Here is a 17,219-nt window from a genome sequence, read left to right as displayed (position 1 = left end):
CCAATGGAAAACGCCTGTAATCTGCCCAAAAAGAAGCTCATGTACTTTTTTGAGCGTTGGGCGTTTTGCTCACAGCGTCAAAAAGCTCAGATGTGAACAAGGGCCATTGAAATGAATAGGATTTGTCTTGGGCGTTTTGAGAGCTGATCCTAGAGCAGAAAAACTCCCCAAAATCGCCCCAAAACGCCTACATGTGAACGGAGCCTTAAATTCAACAGAAGTCGATTAAGTAATCGACTTCTGTTGAACAGGGACAGCTGCCACTGATCAAAATTTGGCATGCCCTGAATTTCGATCAGCGTATGGCCCACTTTCCATTTGCACTGCTGTTTTCATGTTGAATCCAGACTAGTTTTGACACAGGTAAAAGTTCAAAGTGGCCCTTCTGAGTTTATTACCCAATAAGCTGAATTCTCTAGTAAATTCTCAGTTGACAAAAATAATGGTAAATATAATTAATTACATAAAATACAATGATTCAGTGCTGCACAGCTACAATTCAAAAAATCATGTGACGCATAAATACTAAAGTCCACGTGTTCCACAGTAAATCCCAATATTTATATAACAAAATACTATACAGTTCATACATTTTTCATAAAGGTGTCTTCTGTGAATACACTTAACCAGGTGGGAGCACACGCAGCCACCACAAGCAGTTCACCTTACTATTGTGACCTACCCAATATGCAGTTGTTATGCGTACCGGTCGCTTTAAGGGTGGGAATACTTTGCTGTATTATTCAGCTTGAATTCTCCCATAGACATTCAAAATACTAAAGGATTTTGCTCTAAAATAAAATTTAAACAGTCATAATGATTTCTGTAAATCACCAACAAACATTAAAATAAAAAAGTAGAAACCCACTCACATTGACATGTAAACATGCCTAGTTTACTACAGATATATTGCTTGCAACATGTCCTTTAATGCCCCAACTGATGTTCTAATGGAGGCCGCAGTTTGTGAAATATGCCTGTGATCAAATTCAATCTCCTGTCACTGCCCTCCTAAAACAGAGGATACTGTGTAAATTAAAGTAGTTATAACTCTTGACTAGTGTTGAGCGAACACGGACTGTATTATTCGTGTTCGTACCGAATAATTGGATTTTTTGTACCCGAACACGGACACGGACACTTTACTGTATGTTCGGGTAAAAATCCGTGTTCGGTCGTTTTATTTCCGGGTTTTGCATGCTTTGGCGCTCTTTTCATGGCGGGCTTTCAACAGCCAATCAACAATCGTTTAACTGGTGTGCCTTAAGCCATCCCAGCCATGCCTGCAAATGTCTCAGTAGCTGTGATTGGCCGTCTGAAGCATGTGACCAAGTCTTTATAAGTTCGAGGCAGCCGCAGCGGCGTCATTATGCTGCTTAGATTCAGGGACAGAGCACACATCAACGTGCTGGCTGCTGATTAGGGAAAGATAGGCAGGAAAAAACCATTTGTGTCCGGATAGAATTGAGGGACAGGTCGGAGTGTTTAGGCAGGGCGAGTTGTAGGCATTTTAGGGATAGAGTCTGCTGAATTATATAGGGTCAGTGTCTTCTACAAACTACAATCGATATTGCTGTGTGGGGGGTGGGGTCTGCACTCAATCCTGATCTACGATCTCTTCTCAATCCTGTTAGGGACAGAGTCTGCTGAATTTTAGGGAAACTGTGTTCTACAAACTACAATCGATATTGCTGTGTGGTGTGGGATTGGAGATAGGCAGGTGTCAGTGATCCACATCCATTTTTCTGTGTGTGAGCTGCAGTGAACACAATCTTTTTGGGCTGCAGTGAACACAATCTTTTTGGGCTGCAGTGAACACAATCTTTTTGGGCTGCAGTGAACACAATCTTTTTGGGCTGCAGTGAACACAATCTTTTTGGGCTGCAGTGAACACAATCTTTTTGGGGTGCAGTGAACACAATCTTTTTGGGGTGCAGTGAACACAATCCTTTTTGGTGTGCAGTGAACACAATCTTTGTGGGGTGCAGTGAACAAAATCCTTTGTGGGGTGCAGTGAACACAATCTTTTTGGGGTGCAGTGAACAAAATCCTTTTTGGGGTGCAGTGAACAACATCCTTTTTGGGGTGCAGTGAACACAATCTTTTTGGGGTGCAGTGAACAAAATCCTTTGTGGGGTGCAGTGAACACAATCTTTTTGGGGTGCAGTGAACACAATCTTTTTGGGGTGGAGTGAACAACATCCTTTTTGGGGTGCAGTGAACAAAATCCTTTTTGGGGTGCAGTGAACAAAATCATTTTTGGGGTGCAGTGAACACAATCTTTTTGGGGTGCAGTGAACACAATCTTTGTGGGGTGCAGTGAACACAATCTTTTTGGGGTGGAGTGAACAACATCCTTTTTGGGGTGCAGTGAACAACATCCTTTTTGGGGTGCAGTGAACACAATCTTTTTGGGGTGCAGTGAACACAATCTTTGTGGGGTACAGTGAACAGAATCTTTGTGGGGTGCAGTGAACACAATCTTTGGGGGGTACAGTGAACACAATCTTTGTGAGGTGCAGTGAACACAATCTTTGTGGGGTGCAGTGAACACAATCATTGTGGGGTGCAGTGAACTCAATCTTTGTGGGGTACAGTGAACACAATCTCATACTGAAGGTTTGAGGGTGCTGCCTGTTCCATACTCCCCCTACTCCTCATCTAGCCTTTTAGGGGTACAAACAATAGTAATTGGGGCCTAGTGTGGTTGTGTACGTGTGATATACATACACTTTTTTGGGATCATATTTTCTATTCCGCTATTTAATCAAAAACCTTTGGGGATCAGTTAAATTGGGGGATAGTCTGTGTTGGTACGTGTGAGAGAGATCCACCTTTCCAAGTTGTTGGGGTTCATCTCATACTTCTGAAGGTTTGAGGGTGCTGCCTGTTCCATACTCCCCCTACTCCTAGCCTTTTAGGGGTACAAACAATAGTAATTGGGGCCTAGTGTGGTTGTGTACGTGTGATATACATACACTTTTTTGGGATCATATTTTCTATTCCGCTATTTAATCAAAAACCTTTGGGGATCAGTTAAATTGGGGGATAGTCTGTGTTGGTACGTGTGAGAGAGATCCACCTTTCCAAGTTGTTGGGGTTCATCTCATACTTCTGAAGGTTTGAGGGTGCTGCCTGTTCCATACTCCCCCTACTCCTAGCCTTTTAGGGGTACAAACAATAGTAATTGGGGCCTAGTGTGGTTGTGTACGTGTGATATACATACACTTTTTTGGGATCATATTTTCTATTCCGCTATTTAATCAAAAACCTTTGGGGATCAGTTAAATTGGGGGATAGTCTGTGTTGGTACGTGTGAGAGAGATCCACCTTTCCAAGTTGTTGGGGTTCATCTCATACTTCTGAAGGTTTGAGGGTGCTGCCTGTTCCATACTCCCCCTACTCCTAGCCTTTTAGGGGTACAAACAATAGTAATTGGGGCCTAGTGTGGTTGTGTACGTGTGATATACATACACTTTTTTGGGATCATATTTTCTATTCCGCTATTTAATCAAAAACCTTTGGGGATCAGTTAAATTGGGGGATAGTCTGTGTTGGTACGTGTGAGAGAGATCCACCTTTCCAAGTTGTTGGGGTTCATCTCATACTTCTGAAGGTTTGAGGGTGCTGCCTGTTCCATACTCCCCCTACTCCTAGCCTTTTAGGGGTACAAACAATAGTAATTGGGGCCTAGTGTGGTTGTGTACGTGTGATATACATACACTTTTTTGGGATCATATTTTCTATTCCGCTATTTAATCAAAAACCTTTGGGGATCAGTTAAATTGGGGGATAGTCTGTGTTGGTACGTGTGAGAGAGATCCACCTTTCCAAGTTGTTGAGGTTCATCTCATACTTCTGAAGGTTTGAGGGTGCTGCCTGTTCCATACTCCCCCTACTCCTAGCCTTTTAGGGGTACAAACAATAGTAATTGGGGCCTAGTGTGGTTGTGTACGTGTGATATACATACACTTTTTTGGGATCATATTTTCTATTCCGCTATTTAATCAAAAACCTTTGGGGATCAGTTAAATTGGGGGATAGTCTGTGTTGGTACGTGTGAGAGAGATCCACCTTTCCAAGTTGTTGGGGTTCATCTCATACTTCTGAAGGTTTGAGGGTGCTGCCTGTTCCATACTCCCCCTACTCCTAGCCTTTTAGGGGTACAAACAATAGTAATTGGGGCCTAGTGTGGTTGTGTACGTGTGATATACATACACTTTTTTGGGATCATATTTTCTATTCCGCTATTTAATCAAAAACCTTTGGGGATCAGTTAAATTGGGGGATAGTCTGTGTTGGTACGTGTGAGAGAGATCCACCTTTCCAAGTTGTTGGGGTTCATCTCATACTTCTGAAGGTTTGAGGGTGCTGCCTGTTCCATACTCCCCCTACTCCTAGCCTTTTAGGGGTACAAACAATAGTAATTGGGGCCTAGTGTGGTTGTGTACGTGTGATATACATACACTTTTTTGGGATCATATTTTCTATTTCGCTATTTAATCAAAAACCTTTGGGGATCAGTTAAATTGGGGGATAGTCTGTGTTGGTACGTGTGAGAGAGATCCACCTTTCCAAGTTGTTGGGGTTCATCTCATACTTCTGAAGGTTTGAGGGTGCTGCCTGTTCCATACTCCCCCTACTCCTAGCCTTTTAGGGGTACAAACAATAGTAATTGGGGCCTAGTGTGGTTGTGTACGTGTGATATACATACACTTTTTTGGGATCATATTTTCTATTCCGCTATTTAATCAAAAACCTTTGGGGATCAGTTAAATTGGGGGATAGTCTGTGTTGGTACGTGTGAGAGAGATCCACCTTTCCAAGTTGTTGGGGTTCATCTCATACTTCTGAAGGTTTGAGGGTGCTGCCTGTTCCATACTCCCCCTACTCCTAGCCTTTTAGGGGTACAAACAATAGTAATTGGGGCCTAGTGTGGTTGTGTACGTGTGATATACATACACTTTTTTGGGATCATATTTTCTATTCCGCTATTTAATCAAAAACCTTTGGGGATCAGTTAAATTGGGGGATAGTCTGTGTTGGTACGTGTGAGAGAGATCCACCTTTCCAAGTTGTTGGGGTTCATCTCATACTTCTGAAGGTTTGAGGGTGCTGCCTGTTCCATACTCCCCCTACTCCTAGCCTTTTAGGGGTACAAACAATAGTAATTGGGGCCTAGTGTGGTTGTGTACGTGTGATATACATACACTTTTTTGGGATCATATTTTCTATTCCGCTATTTAATCAAAAACCTTTGGGGATCAGTTAAATTGGGGGATAGTCTGTGTTGGTACGTGTGAGAGAGATCCACCTTTCCAAGTTGTTGGGGTTCATCTCATACTTCTGAAGGTTTGAGGGTGCTGCCTGTTCCATACTCCCCCTACTCCTAGCCTTTTAGGGGTACAAACAATAGTAATTGGGGCCTAGTGTGGTTGTGTACGTGTGATATACATACACTTTTTTGGGATCATATTTTCTATTCCGCTATTTAATCAAAAACCTTTGGGGATCAGTTAAATTGGGGGATAGTCTGTGTTGGTACGTGTGAGAGAGATCCACCTTTCCAAGTTGTTGGGGTTCATCTCATACTTCTGAAGGTTTGAGGGTGCTGCCTGTTCCATACTCCCCCTACTCCTAGCCTTTTAGGGGTACAAACAATAGTAATTGGGGCCTAGTGTGGTTGTGTACGTGTGATATACATACACTTTTTTGGGATCATATTTTCTATTCCGCTATTTAATCAAAAACCTTTGGGGATCAGTTAAATTGGGGGATAGTCTGTGTTGGTACGTGTGAGAGAGATCCACCTTTCCAAGTTGTTGAGGTTCATCTCATACTTCTGAAGGTTTGAGGGTGCTGCCTGTTCCATACTCCCCCTACTCCTAGCCTTTTAGGGGTACAAACAATAGTAATTGGGGCCTAGTGTGGTTGTGTACGTGTGATATACATACACTTTTTTGGGATCATATTTTCTATTCCGCTATTTAATCAAAAACCTTTGGGGATCAGTTAAATTGGGGGATAGTCTGTGTTGGTACGTGTGAGAGAGATCCACCTTTCCAAGTTGTTGGGGTTCATCTCATACTTCTGAAGGTTTGAGGGTGCTGCCTGTTCCATACTCCCCCTACTCCTAGCCTTTTAGGGGTACAAACAATAGTAATTGGGGCCTAGTGTGGTTGTGTACGTGTGATATACATACACTTTTTTGGGATCATATTTTCTATTCCGCTATTTAATCAAAAACCTTTGGGGATCAGTTAAATTGGGGGATAGTCTGTGTTGGTACGTGTGAGAGAGATCCACCTTTCCAAGTTGTTGGGGTTCATCTCATACTTCTGAAGGTTTGAGGGTGCTGCCTGTTCCATACTCCCCCTACTCCTAGCCTTTTAGGGGTACAAACAATAGTAATTGGGGCCTAGTGTGGTTGTGTACGTGTGATATACATACACTTTTTTGGGATCATATTTTCTATTCCGCTATTTAATCAAAAACCTTTGGGGATCAGTTAAATTGGGGGATAGTCTGTGTTGGTACGTGTGAGAGAGATCCACCTTTCCAAGTTGTTGGGGTTCATCTCATACTTCTGAAGGTTTGAGGGTGCTGCCTGTTCCATACTCCCCCTACTCCTAGCCTTTTAGGGGTACAAACAATAGTAATTGGGGCCTAGTGTGGTTGTGTACGTGTGATATACATACACTTTTTTGGGATCATATTTTCTATTCCGCTATTTAATCAAAAACCTTTGGGGATCAGTTAAATTGGGGGATAGTCTGTGTTGGTACGTGTGAGAGAGATCCACCTTTCCAAGTTGTTGGGGTTCATCTCATACTTCTGAAGGTTTGAGGGTGCTGCCTGTTCCATACTCCCCCTACTCCTAGCCTTTTAGGGGTACAAACAATAGTAATTGGGGCCTAGTGTGGTTGTGTACGTGTGATATACATACACTTTTTTGGGATCATATTTTCTATTCCGCTATTTAATCAAAAACCTTTGGGGATCAGTTAAATTGGGGGATAGTCTGTGTTGGTACGTGTGAGAGAGATCCACCTTTCCAAGTTGTTGGGGTTCATCTCATACTTCTGAAGGTTTGAGGGTGCTGCCTGTTCCATACTCCCCCTACTCCTAGCCTTTTAGGGGTACAAACAATAGTAATTGGGGCCTAGTGTGGTTGTGTACGTGTGATATACATACACTTTTTTGGGATCATATTTTCTATTCCGCTATTTAATCAAAAACCTTTGGGGATCAGTTAAATTGGGGGATAGTCTGTGTTGGTACGTGTGAGAGAGATCCACCTTTCCAAGTTGTTGAGGTTCATCTCATACTTCTGAAGGTTTGAGGGTGCTGCCTGTTCCATACTCCCCCTACTCCTAGCCTTTTAGGGGTACAAACAATAGTAATTGGGGCCTAGTGTGGTTGTGTACGTGTGATATACATACACTTTTTTGGGATCATATTTTCTATTCCGCTATTTAATCAAAAACCTTTGGGGATCAGTTAAATTGGGGGATAGTCTGTGTTGGTACGTGTGAGAGAGATCCACCTTTCCAAGTTGTTGGGGTTCATCTCATACTTCTGAAGGTTTGAGGGTGCTGCCTGTTCCATACTCCCCCTACTCCTAGCCTTTTAGGGGTACAAACAATAGTAATTGGGGCCTAGTGTGGTTGTGTACGTGTGATATACATACACTTTTTTGGGATCATATTTTCTATTCCGCTATTTAATCAAAAACCTTTGGGGATCAGTTAAATTGGGGGATAGTCTGTGTTGGTACGTGTGAGAGAGATCCACCTTTCCAAGTTGTTGGGGTTCATCTCATACTTCTGAAGGTTTGAGGGTGCTGCCTGTTCCATACTCCCCCTACTCCTAGCCTTTTAGGGGTACAAACAATAGTAATTGGGGCCTAGTGTGGTTGTGTACGTGTGATATACATACACTTTTTTGGGATCATATTTTCTATTCCGCTATTTAATCAAAAACCTTTGAGGATCAATTGAATTGCGGGATAGTCTGTGTCGGTACGTGTGAGAGAGATCCACCTTTCCAAGTTGTTGGGGTTCATCTCATACTTCTGAAGGTTTGAGGGTGCTGCCTGTTCCATACCCCCCCTACTCCTCATCTAGCCTTTTAGGGGTACAAACAATAGTAATTGGGGCCTAGTGTGGTTGTGTACGTGCGAGATACATACACTTTTTTTGATCATATTTCCTATTCCGCTATTCAATAAAAACCTTTGAGGATCAATTGAATTGCGGGATAGTCTGTGTCGGTACGTGTGAGAGAGATCCACCTTTCCAAGTTGTTGGGGTTCATCTCATACTTCTGAAGGTTTGAGGGTGCTGCCTGTTCCATACCCCCCCTACTCCTCATCTAGCCTTTTAGGGGTACAAACAATAGTAATTGGGGCCTAGTGTGGTTGTGTACGTGCGAGATACATACACTTTTTTTGATCATATTTCCTATTCCGCTATTCAATAAAAACCTTTGAGGATCAATTGAATTGCGGGATAGTCTGTGTCGGTACGTGTGAGAGAGATCCACCTTTCCAAGTTGTTGGGGTTCATCTCATACTTCTGAAGGTTTGAGGGTGCTGCCTGTTCCATACCCCCCCTACTCCTCATCTAGCCTTTTAGGGGTACAAACAATAGTAATTGGGGCCTAGTGTGGTTGTGTACGTGCGAGATACATACACTTTTTTTGATCATATTTCCTATTCCGCTATTCAATAAAAACCTTTGAGGATCAATTGAATTGCGGGATAGTCTGTGTCGGTACGTGTGAGAGAGATCCACCTTTCCAAGTTGTTGGGGTTCATCTCATACTTCTGAAGGTTTGAGGGTGCTGCCTGTTCCATACCCCCCCTACTCCTCATCTAGCCTTTTAGGGGTACAAACAATAGTAATTGGGGCCTAGTGTGGTTGTGTACGTGCGAGATACATACACTTTTTTTGATCATATTTCCTATTCCGCTATTCAATAAAAACCTTTGAGGATCAATTGAATTGCGGGATAGTCTGTGTCGGTACGTGTGAGAGAGATCCACCTTTCCAAGTTGTTGGGGTTCATCTCATACTTCTGAAGGTTTGAGGGTGCTGCCTGTTCCATACCCCCCCTACTCCTCATCTAGCCTTTTAGGGGTACAAACAATAGTAATTGGGGCCTAGTGTGGTTGTGTACGTGCGAGATACATACACTTTTTTTGATCATATTTCCTATTCCGCTATTCAATAAAAACCTTTGAGGATCAATTGAATTGCGGGATAGTCTGTGTCGGTACGTGTGAGAGAGATCCACCTTTCCAAGTTGTTGGGGTTCATCTCATACTTCTGAAGGTTTGAGGGTGCTGCCTGTTCCATACCCCCCCTACTCCTCATCTAGCCTTTTAGGGGTACAAACAATAGTAATTGGGGCCTAGTGTGGTTGTGTACGTGCGAGATACATACACTTTTTTTGATCATATTTCCTATTCCGCTATTCAATAAAAACCTTTGAGGATCAATTGAATTGCGGGATAGTCTGTGTCGGTACGTGTGAGAGAGATCCACCTTTCCAAGTTGTTGGGGTTCATCTCATACTTCTGAAGGTTTGAGGGTGCTGCCTGTTCCATACTCCCCCTACTCCTCATCTAGCCTTTTAGGGGTACAAACAATAGTAATTGGGGCCTAGTGTGGTTGTGTACGTGTGATATACATACACTTTTTTTGGATCATATTTTCTATTCCGCTATTCAATAAAAACCTTTCTAGGGCAAGATCTTAAATTACAGAAATATGAGGAGACCGTCAAATAAGGGCCGTGGCCTGGGTCGTGGTGCTGCTGGTAGAGCTCCTGTTGCAAGGAGAGGACATGGTCGATCTGTGCCAGCTACACGCACAAGTGAAACACCTTCCTCAAGTGTGAGTAGGCGACAGAACCTGCATCAGTATTTGGTAGGGCATCAAACGCCCCTAGAAGTGATGAGGCCAGAACAAGTTGAGGCGATAGTAGATTGGTTTGCTGCTGACAGTGCCTCCAGTTCCTTCACATTGTCTCCCACCCAGTCTACTGCAGAAAGGTCAGAGTTGGCACCTGCAGCCAATGTCCAACCGTCTTTCACCTCACCCCCTTGCAAATCAGGCCAGCAGTCTGAGCCCCAAGCCATACAGCAGTCTCTTATTCTTTTTGAGGACTCTGTCAGCAGGGTTTCCCAGGGCCATCCACCTAGCCCTGCCCCAGAAGTGGAAGAGATTGAGTGCAGCGATGCCCAACCACTTATTTCTCAAGATGAGTACATGCAAGGATCATCGCAGCACGTCTCCGATGATGACGAAACGCAGGTGCCAACTGCTGCGGCGTTCAGCATTGTGGAGACCGACAAGGAGGGCAGGGGTGAAGACTGGGTGGAAGATGATGTGGAGGACGATGAGGTCCTCGACCCCACATGGAATGAACGTCATGCAGGTGAACTGAGTAGTTTGGAGGAAGAGGCGGTGGTCGCACAGAGCCACCAGCACAGCAGAAGAGGGAGCAGGGTGCAGAAGCGGAGCGGCCGTGCCCTAGACACTACGCCCGCTACTGCCCAACGCAGCAAGGGAACGAGCGCACCAAAGTCAGCTCAAAGGAGTTCTCTAGCGTGGAAGTTCTTTAGAAAATGTGCTGATGACAGGACACGAGTGGTTTGCACCCTGTGCAATCAGAGCTTGAAGCGAGGCATGAACCTTCTCAACCTGAGCACAACCTGCATGATCAGGCATCTAAGTGCAAAGCACGAGCTGCAGTGGAGTACACACCTTCAAAACCAAGAAACGTCTCTGGCTCATCCTGCTTCCTCTTCTGCTGCAGTCTCGGCCGCTCCAGCCACATCTGTAGTGATACCGGCACCTGCCACCCCGCAAACAGACGATCTGTCAGCAACACCACCACCTGGGTCACCAACAACCATCTCCACAATGTCCCGTGGAAGCGTTCAGCTTTCCATCTCCCAAACACTTGAGAGGAAGAGGAAGTACCCCCCTACCCACCCGCGATCCCTGGCCCTGAATGCCAGCATTTCAAAATTATTGGCCTTTGAAATGCTGTCATTCCGTCTGGTGGAGACGCACAGTTTTAAAAACCTTATGTCGGTGGCTGTCCCACAGTACGTCGTGCCCAGCCGCCACTACTTTTCCAGGCAAGCCATCCCTTCCCTGCACAACCAAGTGGGGGAAAAAATCAGGTGTGCACTGCGCAACGCCATCTGTGCCAAGGTCCACCTAACTACGGATACGTGGACCAGTAAGCACGGTCAGGGGCGTTATATCTCCCTAACGGCACACTGGGTAAATGCAGTGGCGGATGGGCCTGAGGCGGATAGCAATTTGGCGCATGTCCTTCCACCACCGAGGATTGCAGGGCGCTTCAGTTTGCCTCCTGTTCCTAACTCCTCCTACTCCGCTTCCTCATCCTCTACCGCCTCCTCATCCGGACAGCGTAACACCTTCACCACCAACTTCAGCACGGCCAGGGGTAAACGACAGCAGGCAGTTTTACAACTTGCCTGTTTGGGGGACAAACCACACACCGCGCAGGAGTTGTGGAGGAGCATGGAACAGCAGACAAATGAGTGGTTGCTGCCAGCGAGCCTCAAGCCCGGCCTGGTGGTGTGCGATAACGGGCGAAATCTCATAGCAGCTCTGGGCCTAGCCGGTTTGACGCACATCCCTTGCCTGGCGCATGTGCTGAATTTGGTGGTGCAGAGGTTCCTTAAAAACTACCCCGATATGTCAGAGCTGCTGCAGAAAGTGCGGGCCGTTTGTGCGCACTTTCGGCGTTCTCACCCTGCTGCTGCTCGCCTGGCAGCGCTGCAGCGTAACTTCGGCCTTCCCGCTCACCGCCTCATATGTGACGTGCCCACAAGGTGGAACTCCACCTTGCACATGCTGGAAAGACTGTGCGAGCAGCAGCAGGCCATAGTGGAGTTTCAGCTGCAGCACGCACGCGTGAGTCGCTCTGCGGAACAGCACCACTTCACCACCAATAACTGGGCCTCCATGCGAGACCTGTGTGCCTTGTTGCGCTGTTTTGAGTACTCCACCAACATGGCCAGTGGCAATGACGCCGTTCTCAGCTTAACTATCCCACTTCTATGCCTCCTTGAAAAAACAATTCGGGCGATGATGGAAGAGGATGTGGCACAGGATGAGGAGGAGGAGGAGGATGAAGAGGTAACATTTCCAAGGCTTTCAGGGCAGTCATTCGCAAGGGGCTCCGAGGGTGGGTTCCTGCACACGCAAACGCCAGGGACGCAATTGTCCAGCAGGGGCACAGTTCTGGAGGATGAGGAGGATGAGGAGGAGGAGGAGCTGGAGGAGGAGATGGAACCATGTTCACAGCAGGGTGGCACCCAGGCCAGCTCATGGCCATCACTGGTGCGTGGCTGGGGGGATACAGAGGACACGGACCATACACCTCCCACAGAGGACAGCCTTTCGTTGCCTCTGGGCAGCCTGGCACACATGAGCGATTACATGCTGCAGTGTCTCCACAACGACCGCCGAGTTGCCCACATTCTAACTTGTGCTGATTACTGGGTGGCCACGCTGCTGGATCCCCGTTACAAGGACAACGTACCGTCCTTAATTCACTCACTGGAGCGCGATCGCAAGATGCGCGAGTACAAGCGCACGCTGGTAGACGCCATGCTGCTGGCATTCCCATCTGACAGCGGGGCCACAGTGGAAGCACAAGGCAGAGGAGGAGGAGGAGGAGGTCGCCAACGCAACCAGGGCACCGCCAGCACCTCAGAAGGCAGGGTTAGCATGGCCGAAATGTGGAAAAGCTTTGTCAGCACGCCACAACAAACAGCAGCACCAGCAGCTCAGATGGAACGTCTTAGCAGGAGGCAGCATTTTACCAACATGGTGGAGCAGTATGTGTGCACACGCCTACATGTAGTGAATGACGGGTCTGCCCCCTTCAACTTCTGGGTCTCCAAATTGGGCACATGGCCTGAGCTTGCCCTTTACGCCTTGGAGGTGCTGGCGTGCCCTGCAGCCAGTGTATTATCTGAACGGGTATTTAGCACGGCTGGGGGCGTTATAACAGACAAGCGCAGCCGCCTGTCCAGAGACAATGTGGACAAGCTCACGTTCATTAAAATGAACCAGGCATGGATCCCACGGGACTTTTCCGTACCTTATGCAGAATAGCAATGGATACCGACCTTACCCACCCATTGTTCCATTTTTGCTCTTTCTCACTCTTTTGGGGTGTACCCTCATTTAAAATTTGTGAAAAGAAGCAGTGTTGGCTACCTCGTCCTCCTCCTCAGGGCCAGATTAATGTAGGGGCTATTGGAGCTGCAGCTCCAGGCCCCTACCTTTTATATAGGCCCCGGGTTGGCCATATTCACTGTTACCGCTCTTCTGTCACTTGTAAACACAGAAGTCTGGCTTCTATGCTCGCTTCCCCAGGCAGCACCCTCAGAACCTCCCCACACAGCGTGAAGGCCGGACAAGGAGGGACAGTTGGCGATGCATGGATGTGTTTATGGGCTTCAGAGACAGCATCCCATGTTGAATTAGGCATGCATGGCTGCACCCTTCCTCCTCTGGGTGCATGGCAAGGCACGGCCCTAAGGCCCTTCAAAATCCTCAGCACCAAGCCCATGATGCTGTTAATCCGGCCCTGGTCCTCCTCCACCGCCGCTTCCACCTACACCGCCCATAGGTGTGCGCAGCCTATTGCATTAAGGTGTGCACCCCAAAGTTGAAATACACATGCATGTGTTTGCCAGCAGGGAGAGTAATGTATCGGGGCCATGTACCTGTAGGCAAGGAGAAATAGAGCAGAGCAGGTCCCAGGGAGATCTTTCCCATCTCCTCACTGGCAATGCTATGTGCCCTAGGTGATTAGGGTGTGCCCAGGCACACCCAGCACACCCTGTGCGCACGCCTATGTCACCGCCACATCCACCACCACCTCAACCTCCCTCCTACTCCATATGGGCCTCGTCCTTCAGAGATGAAGAAGAACATTGTTTTATTTTTCTGTTTTTTTTTGTTGTTTTAAGTTATTTCCCTATCCACATTTGTTTGCAGAGCACTTGCCATGCTCTTAATTACGTTTTGCTGCCATTTGCAGCACTCTAGCCCTTTCCTTTGGTGTTTTAGAGCCATTTTAGTGCCTTAAAGTTCGGGTCCCCATTGACTTCAATGGGGTTCGGTGTCCGGGAAAAGTTCGGTAAAAGTCCGGGACACGGACCCGGACTTTTTTTTAAAGTTCGGCCGAACCCGTCGAACACGGACATCTAGGTGTCCGCTCAACCCTACTCTTGACGTTAACCTTTCAAACATGATCATGTAATCACTTCCTATGTCACCAGTTCCACCCATTACACGTGGCTTCTTCAGAGGCACATGGCAATAATGGCATTATTTGCAAATCTTGGAAATTGGGTATGCAAGTATACTATAGGTTGCTTGGCTACTTCCATTACCTGCTTGTTTTTAAAAGTGCAAGTTTGCTAAAATCTGAAGCCTAGTACACACGGGCTGAATGTCGGGTGGCATTGGCTGGTTCAATAGAAACCGGTCAACACTCAGCCCATTCGACAGGCTTCTTATGATGAAGGTGCATGACTGAAAAAGGCCTCCCGACCAGCTCCCAACCGAAGTGTTCTGGTGAGGGGGTGCCTTCCGCTTGTGAGAACACAGTAGCTCAGCAGGGGAGATCACTGTACTAACATCAGATTGTTAGTACAGCAGGTCCGACTTGAGCTGTCAGTTTTTTTTTTGTTCAACCTGCTGGGTTGAACGAATAAACTAGTAATGAATACGAGGCTTTAGGTCTCAACACCTGTCCTGCATACTTTTTTCAGGTAATTAGCCCTCTCTACGTAGGATTGGCTGCAAAATCAGGACGCAGCACCAGTCACTAGCACCTATTAATACAAGTTGATCATAATAGTTACCATATTTCTGTCTTCACAGGTACCATTCAAGCTGGCAGTAGATGGGCAAATGACATAATATGTAAAGCTTTACACAATCTTAATGTGTTTTTTTTTTTTTTTTTAATACAGTGTCCATTGTGATTGGGATCCCCACTGTGAAGAGAGACAAACAGAGCTACTTGCTGGACACGTTGAGCTCCATCTTCTCAGAGATGTCTGCAAGCGAAAAAGATGATTGTGTTGTCATAGTGTTTATAGCAGAGGTAAGGGATGACTGGAGGTTGAGATTGGTTTCCATTGGACAGGGAAGAAAATGTCCCTATGAGCCGCACATCTCTGCAAGCCCCAGGTATGAAAGTGTAACAGTTTCAGCCCGGGCTCTAGGCAGGCCATGCACCCAACTCTTTTTTTTCTCTGCCCCTGGAGCTTAATCATGAGGATCCCCATGGTTAAGATCCGGGGGTGGAGTGAAATGCATTGGGGTCGTGGCCTGGCTGGAGCCTAGGCTGAGGCTGTTACACTTTCTTTCTTGAGGTTTGCAGAGATGTGTGGCTCATATGGACATTTTCCTCCCTGTACATTGCTGTCTGGAGCTTGGTCAAGCTCCATCCTAGCCTGCACTCAGTGGTCGGCTTTATTGATTGGGATTCCTACAGCCTGAGCAACATCCAGAATTTTTGGTTTGTTTCAAATGGACTAGGAGTCCAGCTGCAGTTCTAGAATCATTTTGCAGAAGTCTGATGTTTGGTGGCCAAGAAAAAAGTCTTGGTGCAGCTGGAAAGCAATGATAATAACCTAACCTAACCTAAATGAAAGCCTTTATTCTATATATACAGTATCTCACAAAAGTGAGTACACCCCTCACGTTTTTGTAAATATTTTATTATATCTTTTCATTGCCAACACTGAAGAAATTACACTTTGCTACAATGTAAAGTAGTGAGTGTACAGCTTGTATAACAGTGTAAATTTGCTGTCCCCCCAAAATACAACACACAGCCATTAATGTCTAAACCGCTGGCAACAAAAGTGAGTACACCCCTAAGTGAAAATGTCCAAATTGGGCCCAATTAGCCATTTCCCCTCCCCGGTGTCCCATTTTTAAATCATAATGACAGAAACTACCAAAATGACCCTGAGCAAAAGTTTACATACCCTGGTGATTTTGGCCTGATAACATGGACACAAGTTGACACAAAGGGGTTTGAATGGCTATTAAAGGTAACCATCCTCACCTGTGATCTGTTTGCTTGTAATTGGTGTGTGTTTTTAAAAGGTCATTGAGTTTCTGGACTCCTGACAGACCCTTGCATCTTTCATCCAGTGCTGTACTGACATTTCTGGATTCTGAGTCATGGGGAAAGCAAAAGAATTGTCAAGGATCTGTGGGAAAAGGTAGTTGAACTGTATAAAACAGGAAAGGGATATAAAAAGATATCCAAGGAATTGAGAATGCCAATCAGCAGTGTTCAAACTCTTATCAAGAATTTGAAAATGAGGGGTTCTGTTGAAACTAAACCACGGTCAGATAGACCAACTAAAATTTCAGCCACAGCTGCCAGGAAAATTGTTCAGGATGCAAAGAAAAACCCAGAAATAACTTCAGGTTAAATACAGGACTCACTGAAAACATGTGGTGTGGCTGTTTCAAGATGCACAATAAGGAGGCACTTGAAGAAAGATGGGCTGCATGGTTGAGTCCCCAGAAGAAAGCCATTACTACGCAAATGCCACAAAGTATCCCGCTTACAATACGCCAAACAGCAGAGAGACCAGCCTCAAACCTTCTGGCACAAAGTCATTTGGAGTGATGAGACTAAAAATTAGCTTTTTGGCCACAACCATTAATGACACATTTGGAGAGGAGTCAACAAGGCCTATGATGAAAGGTACACCATTCCTACTGTGAAACATGGAGGTGGATCGCTGATTCTTTGGGGATGTGTGAGCTACAAAGGCACAGGAAATTTGGTCAGATTGGATGGCAAGATGAATGCAGTATGTTATCAAAAAATTCTGGAGGAAATTTTGCATCCATCAGCTGCTCATGGGGCGTACTTGGACATTCCAACATGACAATGATCCTAAACACAAGGCCAAGTCGACCTGTCATTGGCTACAGCAGAATAAAGTGAAGGTTCTGGAGTGGCCATTTCAGTCTCCTGACCTCAATATCATTGAGCCACTCTGAGGAGATCTCAAACGTGCCGTTCATGCAAGACAGCCCAAGAATTTACAAGAACTGGAGGCTTTTTGCCAGGAAGAATGGGCAGCTTTACCATCTGAGAAGATAAAGAGCCTCATC

At 45.9% G+C, this 17,219-nt stretch overlaps 1 protein-coding gene across 1 annotated transcript in view; it reads left to right on the top strand.

The window, feature by feature from the left end:
* The window catches only part of MGAT4D (MGAT4 family member D), a 327,531-nt gene that overhangs the window by 168,064 nt on the left and 142,248 nt on the right, over window positions 1-17,219 (top strand). Inside the window, exon 4 of the mRNA XM_082243787.1 lies at window positions 15,044-15,177. Coding sequence (XP_082099913.1) covers window positions 15,044-15,177 — 134 coding nt within the window. The remainder of the gene's footprint in view (window positions 1-15,043; window positions 15,178-17,219) is intronic.

The sequence above is a fragment of the Pelophylax lessonae genome (genome assembly GCF_965119305.1).
Source record: "Pelophylax lessonae genome assembly, chromosome: 1".
NCBI classification, from domain to species: domain Eukaryota; kingdom Metazoa; phylum Chordata; class Amphibia; order Anura; family Ranidae; genus Pelophylax; species Pelophylax lessonae.
The sequence above is the reverse complement of the archived record's forward strand: the minus strand, read 5'-3'. Positions and strand labels throughout refer to the sequence as shown.